This window comes from Bidens hawaiensis, unplaced genomic scaffold (genome assembly GCF_021521415.1).
Source record: "Bidens hawaiensis isolate Kalapana, Puna unplaced genomic scaffold, B.hawaiensis_p1.1 tig00043249_1, whole genome shotgun sequence".
In the NCBI taxonomy this organism is placed as follows: Eukaryota; Viridiplantae; Streptophyta; class Magnoliopsida; order Asterales; family Asteraceae; genus Bidens; species Bidens hawaiensis.
In genome coordinates this window covers 96,212-112,374 of record NW_027497672.1, presented here as the reverse complement: position 1 = coordinate 112,374, position 16,163 = coordinate 96,212, and the positions used below count along the sequence as shown (strand labels likewise).

The 16,163-nt window shown below is 33.9% G+C and overlaps 2 protein-coding genes across 3 annotated transcripts; both read right to left on the bottom strand.

Moving 5' to 3' along the window:
- Positions 1–370: 370 nt before the first annotated feature.
- LOC143594185 (protochlorophyllide reductase-like) lies at positions 371–5,264 on the bottom strand. 2 transcript variants are annotated; one of them, XM_077073562.1, is made up of 2 exons: positions 5,067–5,263; positions 371–1,656 (listed from the first exon to the last, which is right to left on the bottom strand). In XM_077073562.1, the coding sequence occupies exons 1-2, from the start codon at positions 5,228–5,230 to the stop codon at positions 624–626; spliced, it is 1,197 nt and encodes a 398-aa protein (XP_076929677.1). In that variant the 5' UTR covers positions 5,231–5,263; the 3' UTR covers positions 371–623. The 2 variants fall into 2 exon arrangements, with proteins under 2 accessions (XP_076929677.1, XP_076929676.1); XM_077073561.1 differs by having other exon boundaries at positions 373–1,659; positions 5,067–5,264.
- A 3,102-nt stretch (positions 5,265–8,366) lies between these two features.
- On the bottom strand, positions 8,367–11,938 carry LOC143594184 (uncharacterized). Its single transcript, XM_077073560.1, has 7 exons — positions 10,099–11,938; positions 9,921–10,011; positions 9,677–9,834; positions 9,539–9,590; positions 9,377–9,459; positions 9,187–9,280; positions 8,367–9,090 (listed from the first exon to the last, which is right to left on the bottom strand). Exons 1-7 carry the CDS (start codon positions 11,761–11,763, stop codon positions 8,507–8,509), a joined length of 2,727 nt encoding a protein of 908 aa, XP_076929675.1. The 5' UTR covers positions 11,764–11,938; the 3' UTR covers positions 8,367–8,506.
- Positions 11,939–16,163: the final 4,225 nt, after the last annotated feature.

Here is a 16,163-nt window from a genome sequence, read left to right as displayed (position 1 = left end):
AAGAAAAAGACCAAGACTATGTTAAAGTAAAAATCTTTGGAAGTATCTTTATTTACTTCTCTCTTATTGTTTTCAGATCAACATCTTTTAAGTGTACTAAAAAAAAGTTCTTCAAGTGTAGATGTAGATTTGATTTTCTATTGAGCCTTTTAAATTACATATGGATGAAGAGTCGAATCAGGGTTTTAATCTTATGTTAGAATCTGACAGAGGGCGAGGGTTTACAAATTCCAATCCAATTATGACGCATCAAGGGCTACGGTCTTACGGTGTGACAGTGGTCATGAAGTTGACCCATGACATAACCTCAAAAGGATAGATTTACGCGTGAAAGCTTCAACAATTAAAGAAATATAAATAAATAAGTGGACGACAAGATGTAGTCTGGTTTGTCAATGGGACCGAAATATTGGTGTAACCCTGTTGTGTATGTTAAAAGTTGTCGGTTTTCACTTTTCACTAATGCTTTGTTTTCAAGTTTCAACTATTAAACAAATAACAAGAAACAAGTAATAGTAAACAACTAGATTTCAAAAGATTCATCCTCAATTTACTCAACAAAACAAAGTGAGCAACTCTTATTACAACTAAAACAAAATTTACACAACACCAAATTCCTACACTCAAGCCAACCCAACAAGCTTCTCACTTATCTCCCACACCTTCCGAGCCTTGTCCGCGTCACTCGCCTCCGCGGACAACTGGTTCTCAAACGAAGCCGAATCCTTATTCCAACTCCAATACACCCCCGACTTCGTCAAACTCGGATCACTCACCACTTGCGCAAGCCTCTTGCCCGATTCCTCTTCCGAAACATACCCTTTCGTAATAAACTTTTGGAACGGAGGAAACAATAACCGAAACAACGGAATATGTTCCCTAAACAACCCTGTTGTCGCAATGCACCCGGGGTACAACGACGCGAATGTAATCCCGGTATCCTCATGATACCTTCTATGAAACTCTTGCATAGTTAACATGTTACATATTTTACTATCTTTATACGCCTTTGCCCCGTCAAATTTACCCCCGTCTATCATGGTTGAACTGTTTAACCCGTTTAGTCCACCAGCTAAACCCCTCATGTCCCCTAAATTAGCTTTAGGGGGCACGTTTCCCGCTAAAGTATTCGTGTTACCCGTTATCGACCCCACGATTATTAATCGTTTCGACGGGTAATCTGATTCTTTCATGTCATCAAGTAATAACCTTGAAAGAAGGAAATGACCTAAATGGTTTGTTCCAACACTTAACTCTATTCCATCTGCGGTGAATGTCGGTTCTCTCGCGGTCGGTTGGTAGACCGCGGCGTTACATACTAACACGTCTAGCGGTCTACCCGATTGTTTAAAATTCGCGACGAATTGTCGGACGCTGTCGAATGAGGCGAGGTCTAGATGCATTACGGTGTAATTGTCTTTTGATATTCCTGCGGATTTTGCGGCTCTTTCGGCTTTTAGGAAGTCGCGGCACGCCATGATGACGTGCCATTTCCCGGTCTCGGCCAAGGCTTTGGCTGTGGTGAGACCGAGACCGGAGGAGGCTCCGGTGATGATTACGGTTCCTTTTCTTAGTGTTTTCTTCCCCTCCGGTGCGGCTCGGGTCACTGGAGGAGCACTTGTGGTGGCTACTGCTTGAGTTGTGAACACTTTACTTCTGCTGAATGTCAAAACACAATTTATTAGTTATATTTCTATTGTAATAATGTTTTTATAACCGGATCGGATAGCGAACCGGTCAGGTAACCGGTTCACCAGTTTAACCGGTCGAATCGGTCAGACCGTCAGCCCAAATTCGGCTTAAAAAATGGCATAAAAACAAATTTTCCAAAAAAAAATTATTTTTTAATAGGAAAACCGGTTCAACCGGTCTGGTTTTCCGGTCAGACCAGTGAACCGGTTCGAACCGGCCGGTTTTTTGGAAACCGAGCTAGCAGCATATAACCGGACCGGCCGGTGAACCGATTCCCGATCCGAACGGCCGGTCCGGTCCGGTTTTAACAACATTGGAAATTACAATGATCTTATAGTAAAAATGTAATACGGTTATCCTGTAGTTACACCACTCTCGTCTGATTTGATGCTATCAAACGAGTGTTAGCAAAACACTCAAATAAGAAAAGGTCAAACTTTGAAAATTATTAGCTAGAACGTCGCTGGATGACATTATAACAATTGTTTTAATCATTGGAGATCAAACTTTCAAAGCCGGTCAAAACATCCATTTTGGCTAATATTCAAACGGCCATTCGAACCATAGATCTACGATCAAACTTCAATATTTATTTATTTATTTTATGTCAAAAAAGGTCGTTTGACCACTATCCAGGCAGTTGTTAGAAACAGTGTGAGATATGTCAGATTAGTGCATGACGCATGATGGCCCCACCATAATAATCTATCTCTTCTAATAAAAAACTACCTACTAATGCCACTTGTCAATCTCATAGCCCTCCTCACCTTTTTTTCATTTATTTCAATATATAACCCTTATCTTTTAAGCTACTTCAATATATGAGATTCAAGTTTGTTTTTATTACATGTAAATCTTAATCGATTCATTCATTAACATCAATGATGAAATAAGAAAATAAGGAAATATAAAAATTGACGTTGCAAGTTTGTTAGAATAAAATTTTAAAGTAACAAGTAAAATTAAAGCAAATAAAATGTGCATCATTATCGAATAATTTGGAGTTGTATGGTAAACTACAAATTGTCTTTTTAAACTCGGATTCGAGCAACAATATGTAATTTGAACTCGGGAAAATGTGTATTTTCTTTATTTTCTCCAAACGTTTTGTATAAATATTACAAACATGGAGAATACCTATTATATATATATCTTGGTGTTTAGCATTAAATTATTAAAGTTGAATATGATAATTATAATCTATATGTATACCGATTTACTATATGGTATGTCATTTATTTATATGATTTTTCTGCTTAGTATAAAGGGTTTTAGTAATAAGAAAATCAATATTTAGTTTTTAATATTTTCTTCTATAACTCAGACCAAAATGCTTAAGAAACATATAGATTCACATTAATATAAAAAAATAGTTAATCCGGTTAAAAGTCATTTACCATGCTTCCAACAAATCCGAAATCTTTGTTTTTTGTCTATAAGTTGTTAAAATATAGATATCGATTAATTAAATATTCCAGCAACTCCCATAATGTTAACTAATAAAACGGTATTAGTATTTAAAATTTAAACATTTCTTATCGAATACTTTCAACTATTATAAATAAGAATTACTACATTCACTTTATGTAACTTTAAATATTCTAATATCCTGCTAACTCAGAATAATCACTTTTATTTGAACATGATTTTAAGGTTAGTATAAATATTACACATTTATTTGAACTTATAAATGTGTATTTTCTTTATTTTCTCCAAACGTTTTGTATAAATATTACAAACATGGAGAATACCTATATATATATATATATATATATATATATATATATATATATATCTTGGTGTTTAGCATTAAATTATTAAAGTTGAATATGATAATTATAATCTATATGTATACCGATTTACTATACAGTATGTCATTTATTTATATGATTTTTCTGCTTAGTATAAAGGGTTTTAGCAATAAGAAAATCAATATTTAGTTTTTAATATTTTCTTCTATAACTCAGACCAAAATGCTTAAGAAACATATAGATTCACATTAATATAAAAAAAATAGTTAATCCGGTTAAAAGTCATTTACCATGCTTCCAACAAATCCGAAATCTTTGTTTTTTGTCTATAAGTTGTTAAAATATAGATATTGATTAATTAAATATTCCAGCAACTCCCATAATGTTAACTAATAAAACGGGATTAGTATTTAAAATTTAAACATTTCTTATCGAATACTTTCAACTATTATAAATAAGAATTACTACATTCACTTTATGTAACTTTAAATATTCTAATATCCTGCTAACTCAGAATAATCACTTTTATTTGAACATGATTTTAAGGTTAGTATTTCTTTGTCATTTTTCACTAACATGAAATGAAAAAAAATCATGTTGTTATATTTTAATTTCCGGCTTTATATGTTGCTTGATTATACAATTGTTAATTGTAAAATATAAATCAAGTAAAAATTTGTCATACACAGAATATTAATGACACCAAATTTATCATGATAAATCAATTTCAAATTATAAAGTTTATAACGATGACTATATCATCAAAGTTCATGTTATCTGGTTTTTTTGGATAATCATGTTTTTGAAATAAACATGAGTAGATGATCTCAAATGATATTATATTAATTGATTAAAATGTATGATATTTTATGTGTATGAATATTTTTTTATAGTTTCATGGATATTTTATCATTCATCTAGGGTTGGCATGTACTTGAAGAATCTTATTTGTCACACTCACAACTATACGTGCCTATATCAAGAGTTATAAGCATACCTATATGTTCCCTTATCAAGAGTTACAAGTAGACATGGACTAAAGATTTTGATATGTGATAAACAATGTGTACCAACCAATGCAATCACAAATGTAGTGTACAATGGAGGTTTTACTTATTTATAACATATTTGTGTAATCTTAGTTATGTAATTTTTGTAATTTTAATGTAAATTGTAACCATATAAAATATATGATCATTTTGTTAACTATATTTTATTTAATGGTTACAGTATAAAACTTTTAACAATTACCCGTGTAATACACGGGCTCAAACTATTACATAATATATCATGATAATACAAATCATACATGGTTTTTGTTAGATATAATTAACAAAATAGTCATTTTGATCAAGATAATCAACAAATATAGCTTTTATATTTTCAAAAGTTACACCCAAAGTTACACCCAATCAGGTGTGACATTAGTTATCTAGTGTTGCATATTTCAATCTAGCGCAGCATATTAGATCACTTTAGCGTGACATATATGATATATCAACCACAAGGTTTGCAGGTAAATGAACCAATTTTGTTACTAAATATTATTAAATTCAAAGATCTTTATATAAAAATGGTTTTTTAAAATGACAAAATTTTAGTAACTTTCCAAATATATAATACCCTGCTTCATGATGCCTTAGAACTTTGCTTCTTGATACCGACAACCCAAAATGATGATCCGAAAGTGAAACTCCAAGGAGCGTTGACTCCTTCAAATTTACAGTTGACTTTCCAGGCAAGTTTAGAACATTGTGAACGGAGAATGAGGTTGCTAGAAGAGCCATTGCCGACTAAAATTAGTGGAATATTAATTAATATAAGTGATGGTGGTGTTGAATAATAATATGTTGGGTGGTTTGGGTTTATATAGAGGTGGGGGTTATGTGTTTTTACTATTTGTGGGAATAAAAGTGGATAAATTTATGTTTGAAGTGGCCAATCAGGAGACGAGATTTGGATTGCAAGCACGTGGGTTTGATGATATTAAGGTGCCCCATCCAAGGAATATGTTTTTTACTTCCAGAGTTATGGGTAGCGGCATGGGAGTTCAAGTTGTGGATAATATGAGACAAGTGAAAAGGATATAATAATTATTCATTTTTAGAAATTGTCTTTTGAAAAGTTAAAATTAAAATACTACTCTCCTGTTAGGAGTATGCATAGGTACAGTTATTGGTTTATTCGATTTGTTCGGTTATGAGATTTTTTTTGTCCCTAATCGAAGATCAAACCTAACCCAATTTGGAAAAGGGTTGATCGAACCATAATCGATCCAAATTCAGTTATGTTCGGTTTCGGTTAAAACCTAACAAATCGATTTAAACCGTATTTAAATAACAATTTATTTTGTTTGTGTTCCGGATTCGGACGACTGTCTGGGTTCCGTACTACATCAAAATATTTAAACAACCCCGGCATATACATCCTAAAACCAAAAGTTAAAGACCATAATAAAGCATCCAAACCGACGAACCATTAAATAGTTTTAAAATAGGAAAATACAACTAGCTAGTCAACAAAAATAACCATCCTAAAGCATTCAAAAAAAGAAAATATGAATTATTGGACTACATATTAGACAAGGACTTAAAAAATATTTGGCCATGTCCAAAAATAATTAATATACTTCATATTTTATCGATTAATTCGGTTAACCGAATAAATCATACTAATCGCCTAAAAGAAAAAAACATAACCGAAAATAAAATCGTAAATTGAGTTCGGAATTCGGTTTTCGGTTATAACCAAATCGAATTTGGATTCGTTTTTTTGTTACGGATACGATTCGGTTTTCGGTTTTTCTGAACACCCCTATTCCTGGTAGATTTCGTTTTAAAGAGACATTATATTATAAAAAAAAAAAGAACACAGTGAGACTGCCAAGCTATTAGTCATGTAAGATTGCATACACCAATTCAACACAACACCGAAACTACCATACACAAAACACAAAGATACAATAAAATCAAAACAAGGACTTACATCAAACCTTCCATTCTAATCCGACTATTTTCCCTCTGTATTTCATCCAAAGAAAATAGAAGTGTTTTTATCTTCCTTCAACCGATTAATCAAGACTCTTGTTTTATTGAAAATGGTATCATTTCTTGTTTTTTTTTACAGTCAAAGCTCTTTAACCTCGAACGCAGATACTGCAAGGATTCCACTCCATGTACTTATAAACTGTCACACTACTGAGGCAACGTAACATGATATTAAAATGTATTCCATCGACTCCAAATCGTCTTCACATAGTGGGCACATATAAAATGCATCTAAATATCTAATATCCCTTCTAGGAAGCGCATCCGATGTTGCTATTTTCCCCATTTCTGTTTTCCAATCAAAGAAGTTCACCTTAAAAGGTACCCAATTATTTCAATCTGAAACGAAATAATATGCGTTTCTACTTCCAATTTCAAAGACTGGCAAGCATAATTTTGTAGTGAATGACCTGCCTCTTACTAGCTCTGAACTCCAATCAACTTTTTCAAGACCAAGACTGATAAGACCGCTTCAAGATGGTTAATCTTCAAACAAATTTCGCCTTTTGTCGTAGGAAAACACTCTCAATTATAAGATGAACAATTTTCTCTGATTAAAACTCAATAAACGATAAACCTAAAGACACAACTAAAATTCAAACAAGCAAACAAAATAAAGGTAAATTATCCAGACGCAGTTCGGTTTGTGTTATATATAAAATGATTTACAAAAAGGTAAATTAGTTTGCCGATAACTTTTGAAGACTTTCTTCTTTATCTTCAATATTAAATTAATTCATAGATATTAGATCGTATCAATGTCCACCTCCACACTCTCCCGATAGATAACTGCATTCAATCCTTAAATGGTTTTTTTACTAAATAGTGTTTAAATCTAAGATTTCTACTTATGAATAAGACATTAGTTTTATCACAATTAAATGTTAGATACTGAGAGTAACTATTTTGATTGAATATATTGTTCTTATCTATGCATTATTGTAACTGCATTCTCTTTCATACACAAAGAGATCAACTATAAATCTATTCACTTTAATTAACTTACGTGAGACGATTTTGCGTATTCATATTATGTTTTTCTTGTTTAACTAATCATCTATTATTACAAACCCTAGTTGCATTGCCACATGGTGGCACATTCATGTGGACCCGTCATTTTCTTTTCATCTTCTCATTTTTCCAAAACGAAATTAATTACTTTTTCTTTGTATGTTCTAATTTTGTTATTGTTCTCTTTAAGGATAAGATTTTTTTCCCGGTTACTTGTACCCCGTACATGCACCCACATATTCAATACTGGTATTGGTACCAAAATTTTGGAACTTGGTATTCGGTACTTACGAGAACAGGTTAACCTAATAAAATAGTAATTAGGGTTATCACTTAGAACTTTTATAGTTCATTTTTTAAATACATAAGTTGACAATGGTATGTGAACATGTGTTAACATATTACATTATACTTTGATAAACCGATGTAATACACGATTTTATTTGATCCATGTAAGACATGAGTTTGTTCATTAAAAATGACCACATAACTTATTTAAACTTTCACTTAACAAACACCAACAGATACCAAGTGACTCACTTGATTAACCAACTGAAATAGACACATGATTTGTGCTTCATGCTCATTCTAGGACAACATTTTCTTCTGGTCCCTAACCTCAGGTCCCAATTATCGACCGAAACACGAAAAACACACGATATTTGTATACACAAATCAATAATTCATTCATTTCCACCAACATAAAAATAAGTTAAAAAGAAGATACAGAGACTCAACTGAATACACAAGAAATGAATCATAAAAATACAAATTAATATCTCCAAGTCTCTACAATTTCATCATTCGCTTAACCGTATTCTCTTCGGGTTTTTTTCGTTTTTCTTTTGTTATTTTTCCTGACACGTCTATTTGTTTCCTACTCAAGAACTGGCTCCTTCATCAGTTCCATATTTGAACACGCAGAAGCACCGCAAAAACAAAACACGACTCTCCTGCTAATATTACAACCTTTGAAGCTATCTGTACAACCCAACAATATTCCACTTATATCCGAACCGGCATTCCAAAATTCTGGAACGTTCTGATCTCCCCACGCAACCCCGCCGTCACAATAACCATCCCCCACGCTGACTTTCCTGCAGTCAACCCATTTGAAAAGTCAACACTGGCCCGTGGACTTGGGTTCTTGGAACCCATTACAAGCTTCTCCTCGGGCCACGTAGCCGATATCCTATCGAAAAAGTACCCGTTTGATGCGCTCGATATGGTCCCGTGAAGCGGGCTGCTGATTAACGAACTGTCTATTCGGTTCGTTTCGTCTTCGGGTGTGGGAGGATGGTTAGCCGTTGACGCCTCCTCGTTGACTAACCTTTCGTGGTCAACGGCGGGTTCGGTTGACCCGAACCCCCAACAGGTGTCGGTGATACCGGGCCAGGGGATGGCCATTGATACGTCTTGACAGTGGAAGTGCTCGTATGATTGCGTCACGGTTACGCCTTTGGTTCGGCTGGCTCGTGAGTCAGCTTCGTTTTTCCAGATGTACACGTTGGAATCCTCGCTGGCACACACCACGTATCGCCCGTTTGTCGACATGCAGGCCGAGATTTGGCTGTTCGTGTTGCGAAAACCTGTGATAATATAATACGACAACATATATAAAATTATAACAGAATATATTTATAATTTTTTTTAACAATATGATATACGTGGCATAGATCGTTTACCTTTAAATTTGTGGATCAGGTCAGCACCTTCAACGACACGAATTCGCGAGTCTGCAGATGTTATTAGCACTTCTGTTGAACTCCCAGGAGCAAACTACAAGTTTAAATTAAGAATTTTAATCAGCAATGTATTTAAAAAATATATAAATAATATAAAAACCGAACCGTAAAAACTAAACTGTTGTATCACCTGAAAACCGGTTATTTTTTTATGATGTGGTTTTTTCTTCTTATTCTGCAGGTTGATCTGACTCTTCTGCTGCAATCTATTTTCTGAAGAAAAAAAATAAAGAAATTAATTAAAATACAAACAGAAAAGAAAACACCAAAGATAACAAAAATTGTTTCGTACCGGTTGTATTGTATAAACGACAGCTCCCTTTGTATGAACCGACTAGTGCACCCTAAATTTTTTGAAAAAAATATAAATAAAACCATTGCCTATGATAATAATAATAATTACAATAATCATATATGGTTCAACGTTTACCCGACCATCGGGCGTATAACACGCAGCAGTGACCATTTCATGCAAATCATTCCAATCAACAACTTGTCGATCGGGAATACTCCATATTCGAACCTTGGAATCTAAAGATCCACTTATGAAATATCTATCATCAACAGGATTAAACTGTATACAAGTCACTGCAAAAAAAAAAAAAAACAATGAGCAAAACATCCTTTTAATTAGTAATAACAATATAAACAATATTAAGTTCAGTTCTTATTACCATAATCACTATGAGAAAAGACCTTTAAACACGACTTGCTCGACAACTGCCATAACCGTACTGTTTTATCCATTGATGACGAAAGCAAATGCTGAGATTATATTATTAAAAAGCACATTAATTATTATACAGCTAATGTCGATAATCAAAATCACAAATGTGTATAACGATATCTAACCTGAGATTTGGACCACGAAAGATCAAGAACGTCTTCAAGATGACCATTAAACGAACAAATCGGTTTTTCCGAAAGTGCAAAAACGGTATCCGGAACAACAATCGGATCCAAACTGATAGATTTCCTACTAATAGACAACCGACCCCTTCGTTTCCTTTCAGGCACGTTTTCCAAATTCGATAAAGAACTCGGTTCGGGTGACCCGTTCGACATCAACAACACGTTCAAATTCCCGTCTTCTTTATCAAACAAAAGATCACCTTTCCGTTCCGTGCTACCAACTTGCCAAACATGAATCAAACAATCCTCACCCGCACTCGCAAGATACTTACCGTCCAAACTAAACTTAATCGTCCAAATCGACCCGGTATGCGCTTGAATCTCTTGACTTTTAAACAAACCGGTAAAATCTTTACACGACTTCCCGTACTGTCGAACCCGTACCTTTTCCGGCCCGTGAAAGGACCCGTCTTGGCTATCATCCGTAGCCGAGCTGGACCGTCTCCCGCCTTTTTCCGACGAAGTGTCTTTCTCATCACTGCTTCGTCTTTCTTTATGACCCGTAACTGAACTTGCAACGTTTTTAATACTTTTCAACCAACTTCCTTTCTTCTTCGACTTCGATCCACTTCCGTTACTATTATCACCACCGTTCAAATCCGGTAACTCGTTCCCACCAGTTTCGAAATTCTGTCGTCTCATCAATTCTTGAACGATCGGTGAATGCCCGACACACATTTCAAATTCTTCAATCGTTAAATGCTTTCCCGTACCGACTTCCGTCAAATTAACCTCTTTTACCACAAACTCCTTTCCGTTATCCAAATTCTTAATCGTACACACCGCATCGTCGTCATCTTCATTCCCATCATTACGAGCCCGACCCAAACTCACATCCGTATCGACCTCCTCCACCACCACATCATCACCTCCATTCACATTCAAATTCATAACAATCTCATCGCTACGCCTAACGGGTTTACCCGACGGAGGCTTACTCGGCGACACACCATTCGCATTGATCACATTATTATTTACATTTACACTCTCTAAATTAACCTCTCCACAAGAACCCAAATTGGGTTTCGAAACCGAACCCGAAACCAAACCCGCATCCGAATTGGGTTTTTCAACCAAACCCGAATTGGGTTTTTCAATTGAACCCGAACCCGAACTGGATTTAAGTTTACAATCACAGTACTCATGATCCGCAGACTTAGATCGAACAATTACAGGCTTATAATCACTAAACTCAACAATTTCTTGAACATCTAAACAATCAGCCGAGACAGATTTACCGAATTTCAGGTCACCGGAGTTGAAACCCACGTCTTGATCGGCGGCAAGACCCACCTGCCGGAGCCACCGCCGCCGCCGTTCCTCCACCGACGTGGGTTGCGAGATCCACACGTCGTAGTTGCCGGAAACCCTAGCCCGTTGAAACTGCTTAAACTGTTGAAACCCAACATTATTATTATTAATAATATTATAATTTGGATCTAATAAGTTGTTGGTGACGTCAGCATCGTCGTCGTCATCGGAGCAACAAGAAGAAGAAGAGGAGCAGGTGGTGGAAGATAATATCCGATCAAGAGAGTCGTGAAAGCAGTCGTCGTTAACCGCGTTATCTTCTCCTCCGTTATCTTGGTTAACGGAGTTGGTCATCGTTCGGGCATTCCCATCGGAAAATGAAAATGCCCGCCGGAAAAAGATGAAATGGACGGCTGAGATGAGATCTGATGATAAACAACAAACAAAACGGTGTCGTGTTGGGTAATGGGAAGAAGGAGAAAAGGAGTTTGGGATTGGTTTGGTTTTGGGTTGTGTTTGGTTTGGTTGGGTTTATGTTATTATGTGTGTGTGTGATGACTACTACTACTATAATAATAGAATAATAAATAAATATTATTAATTTTGTAAAATTATAATAATAAAAAACATATGTGATGAATATAGAGTTGTACAATAATTTGCATATGTATTTGTGTTAGAGAGAGAGAGAGGGACTTGAAATTAAATTGTATTGTCTCTATCCTTGATTAAATACCTCAATGTCATTTTAACGGTTTTGTGTTTTTTTAATTAATGTTTTAGGTTTTATTTTTACATTTTATCAAAAATTGATGTAATGATGTTGCTAACTCAGGCTACATGTTGTGATAGGCGAGTGAGGGTGTGAGCGAAGGTGGCCACATTAGTTGCAAATGTACGACGCTTCTGGCGCGAGTGGTGGCGCGATGGCCTCCTGTGAGCCCTCTAGGGAGATAAGGTGAAGGTTTGGTTTTTATGGCTTGTGAGCAGGGGCTTTATTCACGACAAGATTAGTGAGCGAGCATGGAAACTTCAAATTAAGTTGTATTGTCTCTATCTTGATTCTCGAAATCAATTTTTAACGGTTTTGTGTTTTTTTATTAATAATATATTTTAGTTTTTTTAAATGTCATCAAATACTGATGTTGCTAACTAACATTTAACCTACTTGTTGGTATATTTAGTTTATGGATTAAGGGTTTTTTTAAATGAAAACAGTTTTTCTAAGCGGTGTAATTTAGTGTTGTGTAATGTAGATTTATCTCTCGACATTTGCTGAATTCATATATTTCAACATGCATACTTCATGTACTTTTTTATGCTACCAGCTTATAAATTACGAATCTCTCTGCTTTGATACATTACGGACGTAGCTTGTAATTATTACTTCTCAAATTGCTAGTGTAGAAGAAAAAAACATATGTATTTTTTTTAATTTTGTTTTTAACTAGGGATTCATGTGATCTTGTTCTTAGTTAGGGTTTTTCTTGTCATTTGACTTTTTTACTTTAAAAATGTGAAGGTTTCACAAGACTAACCTTATGAAGTTGTGGGTTAAATGTAATAATGATGTGAATAAAAGGGATTAATTTGAAAAAATCAGATTGTCGTCTTTTATCTCTTTTATTTGAATATTATTATTATTATCTTACAAGAAATTTTCAATTCTTATTCTAGGATGCAGTCAACATAATATATCACATCAAAGTTAATTCTAGTGTCTTATATGACCGTCATTTTTATATGAACAAAATATCAAAATTTAAATATATAGAGTATATGTAAAAATTGAAGGGAAAAAAAGAGAGATCAAAGTGAATGGTACAAAATAATAAAAGTAAATCCACAAATATATTTATTTCCTTTTTAAAATGCATGTTTTGAAAAATCCACCTTAAGTTATGCATCAATTTTTTTCTCTATCGTATTCTTTAATATTAATTAATTTTTATTATTTATAAATTCTTAAATTGTTTGAAGAATGTATATGTAAAACGGAGTTTTTGTTACTATTTAATGCAATATTATAAAACTTTTTAGTTTTTTACATAGTGGAGATTTGTTACAAACTATAACTAATTAAGATTGTAATGTCCCTCAATAGACATAATGTGATGATAAGGGAGAACAAAGTACAACTCGTTCGAACTTGACAACAACCTAATCAGCTGTTGACAACTCATCCACTCCATTTGAACCTCTCAAAACCCGCAAACACCGATGCCTCTCTCTCTCTCACACACACACACACTCTCCATCTCCTGTCCTTTCGGTAGGTATATTCACACAATGACTTTTTTCGTGGGGTACTCGCAGGGCCGATGACACCCATGATACTCGAATGGAGGTACCCGAGGGTGCCCCGTCCCCCTTAAGGTGTCTCCCCTTTGTTCTAGAGATGAAGAGTTCAGATCTTATAAAAGCAAATGTAACTAGTTTATAATAATGTGCAAGAATAGGTGACTTTGTCGTCAAAAAAAAATAATAAAAGGATGATTTTTATACAACAAAAATATTCATATTACAAATACACATACTTCTAAATTTGTGGTAGATTTATATGTATATTTATTTTATTGTATATTAACCAATTTATAAATTCATAAACTAGAAAAGATGACTATTCTATCAAGAGAAAATGTAAATAAATACAAGTCTACAATAAATGTGAAATAATGAGATGTGGACCATGCTAGTATAGATAGGGTAGGAGGACATAGGGTGCCCTCCCCCACCATTATCATTGTAGTAGTACATTTGGATGACCTCCCCCACCAGAAAATATGCCCTCTTTTTAGTTCAAAAAATCCAATTTAATTTCATCTTAAATTGTTATCTAACTTCTTTTACACACTCTACAACATAATATTAAATGACAATACCATACCCTTTTTAGTTTTCCATTTATTATACTTACTTCTTATGTTCAAGTCCAAGGACATAGCAAATTCAAAATTAAAATGTAACGGTATATAATATGAGGTACAAAAAAGAAGCAAAGTAAATGTATGCACATTATTCTATCATATGTTCCTGACAAGTGTAATATATTAGTTATAGTTGTTGTTAGGTGTTTGAGATTAATTGTGATTATATTTGCTAGAATTTGGTTGGATTTTACATTTTTTATTACTTTTTTCATTATTATACATTGTTGATTAAGTTAATCAACTGAATTATGCCAGCTCAGTTCATTATGGCTATGAAGTTATAGAATAATTCAAATGTGTAGAAAGAAATATTTTAACATTTGAAGTTATCGATTTAAAAAAGATTAACCTGAATAGATAGACTAGGTTTATATTAAAATGAAAGGAGACAAGCAAATTTCAACTAAAGATAAAACATTGTAATGTACTATGTTGTTAAAGAATATTATACAAGAATATTTTGTGCAACGTGATATGTAAATCAACTGGTTAATTATTATTAAGAGAAAGTACAGCCTACCAATGCATATGTATATTACTGGTCTAGTCTTTGCATATTGAAAAGATATCGATGTATTCGGATTTGAAACAACCTAGAAATGTCATCTCCGACGAGGCATATTTTAACTAAGCTAGATATGTAGCGTAAGACCGTGACTTAGATAGTGGACGAGGGTTGCCCTAAAGGAATCATCATCAAAGAACAACTAGGTGATACCAGTGCTCAGTGATGGATCTAGAAGAAAAAATTCAAGGTATCCTAAAAAGTTTTTTGAACTTGAGGGAATCCTAGCTAACATTTGCCGAAAGATATTCGAATACATAAAACAGAGAAAGAAAATTTTTTTGTCCTGATAGTCATTTTGCCCCTGGGGGATCCTTTACCCTCCCTATATTTTTGGGTTAGAGAGTTGAATACGGGAAACCAAGTATAAATCATATATTTATTATTAATTACATCAATATTAACTTAAATACATTAAAATATATGCAACCAAATCCAACACGTGTAATCCATTTATCTAAACGGGTTGTCAATTTGTAAACGAGTTGGTGGCTCGTAAGCGAAATGTAATAAAATTACAAATAGAACGTCGGGTTGTATACAAGTTGTACTTAATGATTTAATCAGCCATGAATAAACAAGCTGATGATTTGACCTTGTGAAATATTTTTATATATATATATATATATATATATATATATATATATATTCTCATTTTAAAGGATTGACGAGGCGGTCTATTAAATTATGAATGTGAAACAAGTCAAGAGAAACACACATTTGTCTACGGGAAGAATTGGCTAGCATGTCACTTTTATCTTGAAGCAATCCCAATAGTATAAATTGAAGTTGATCCTCGCTTTGCCGTGATATGCGCGTTTTGCATTTCTTAATATGAGTTCTTACCCACACTAGAGGTCTTACATGGTTCTCTCTATCCTAGTCACTTCTAGTTTAAAACAACTTACAGATAAAAGGAGTGCTCTACTCAGATGATGCATCGCATTATTGCAAATTCAGTCGTGTAACGTGACCCAAATGACACAGTATCATACAAAAAGAAAATATAGGAAAGGATGACATGCATTTGTAATCTTGAAGATTATGAGATGTATAGTCTTTCTCTCTAAATAGTTCTTATATTTGGATCAGATCTAATAGCGAGTGAATATATGTGTTGGAAGTCTTAGACATGAATACAAAACTCTTTATTTTCATTTGGCAATATGCAACATTGGATATTCATGTCTTTCTTAAACATGATGGTAACAAAAGGCGATGAATACAACAAAATTTATGAGAGTTAAAACAAATTAAGA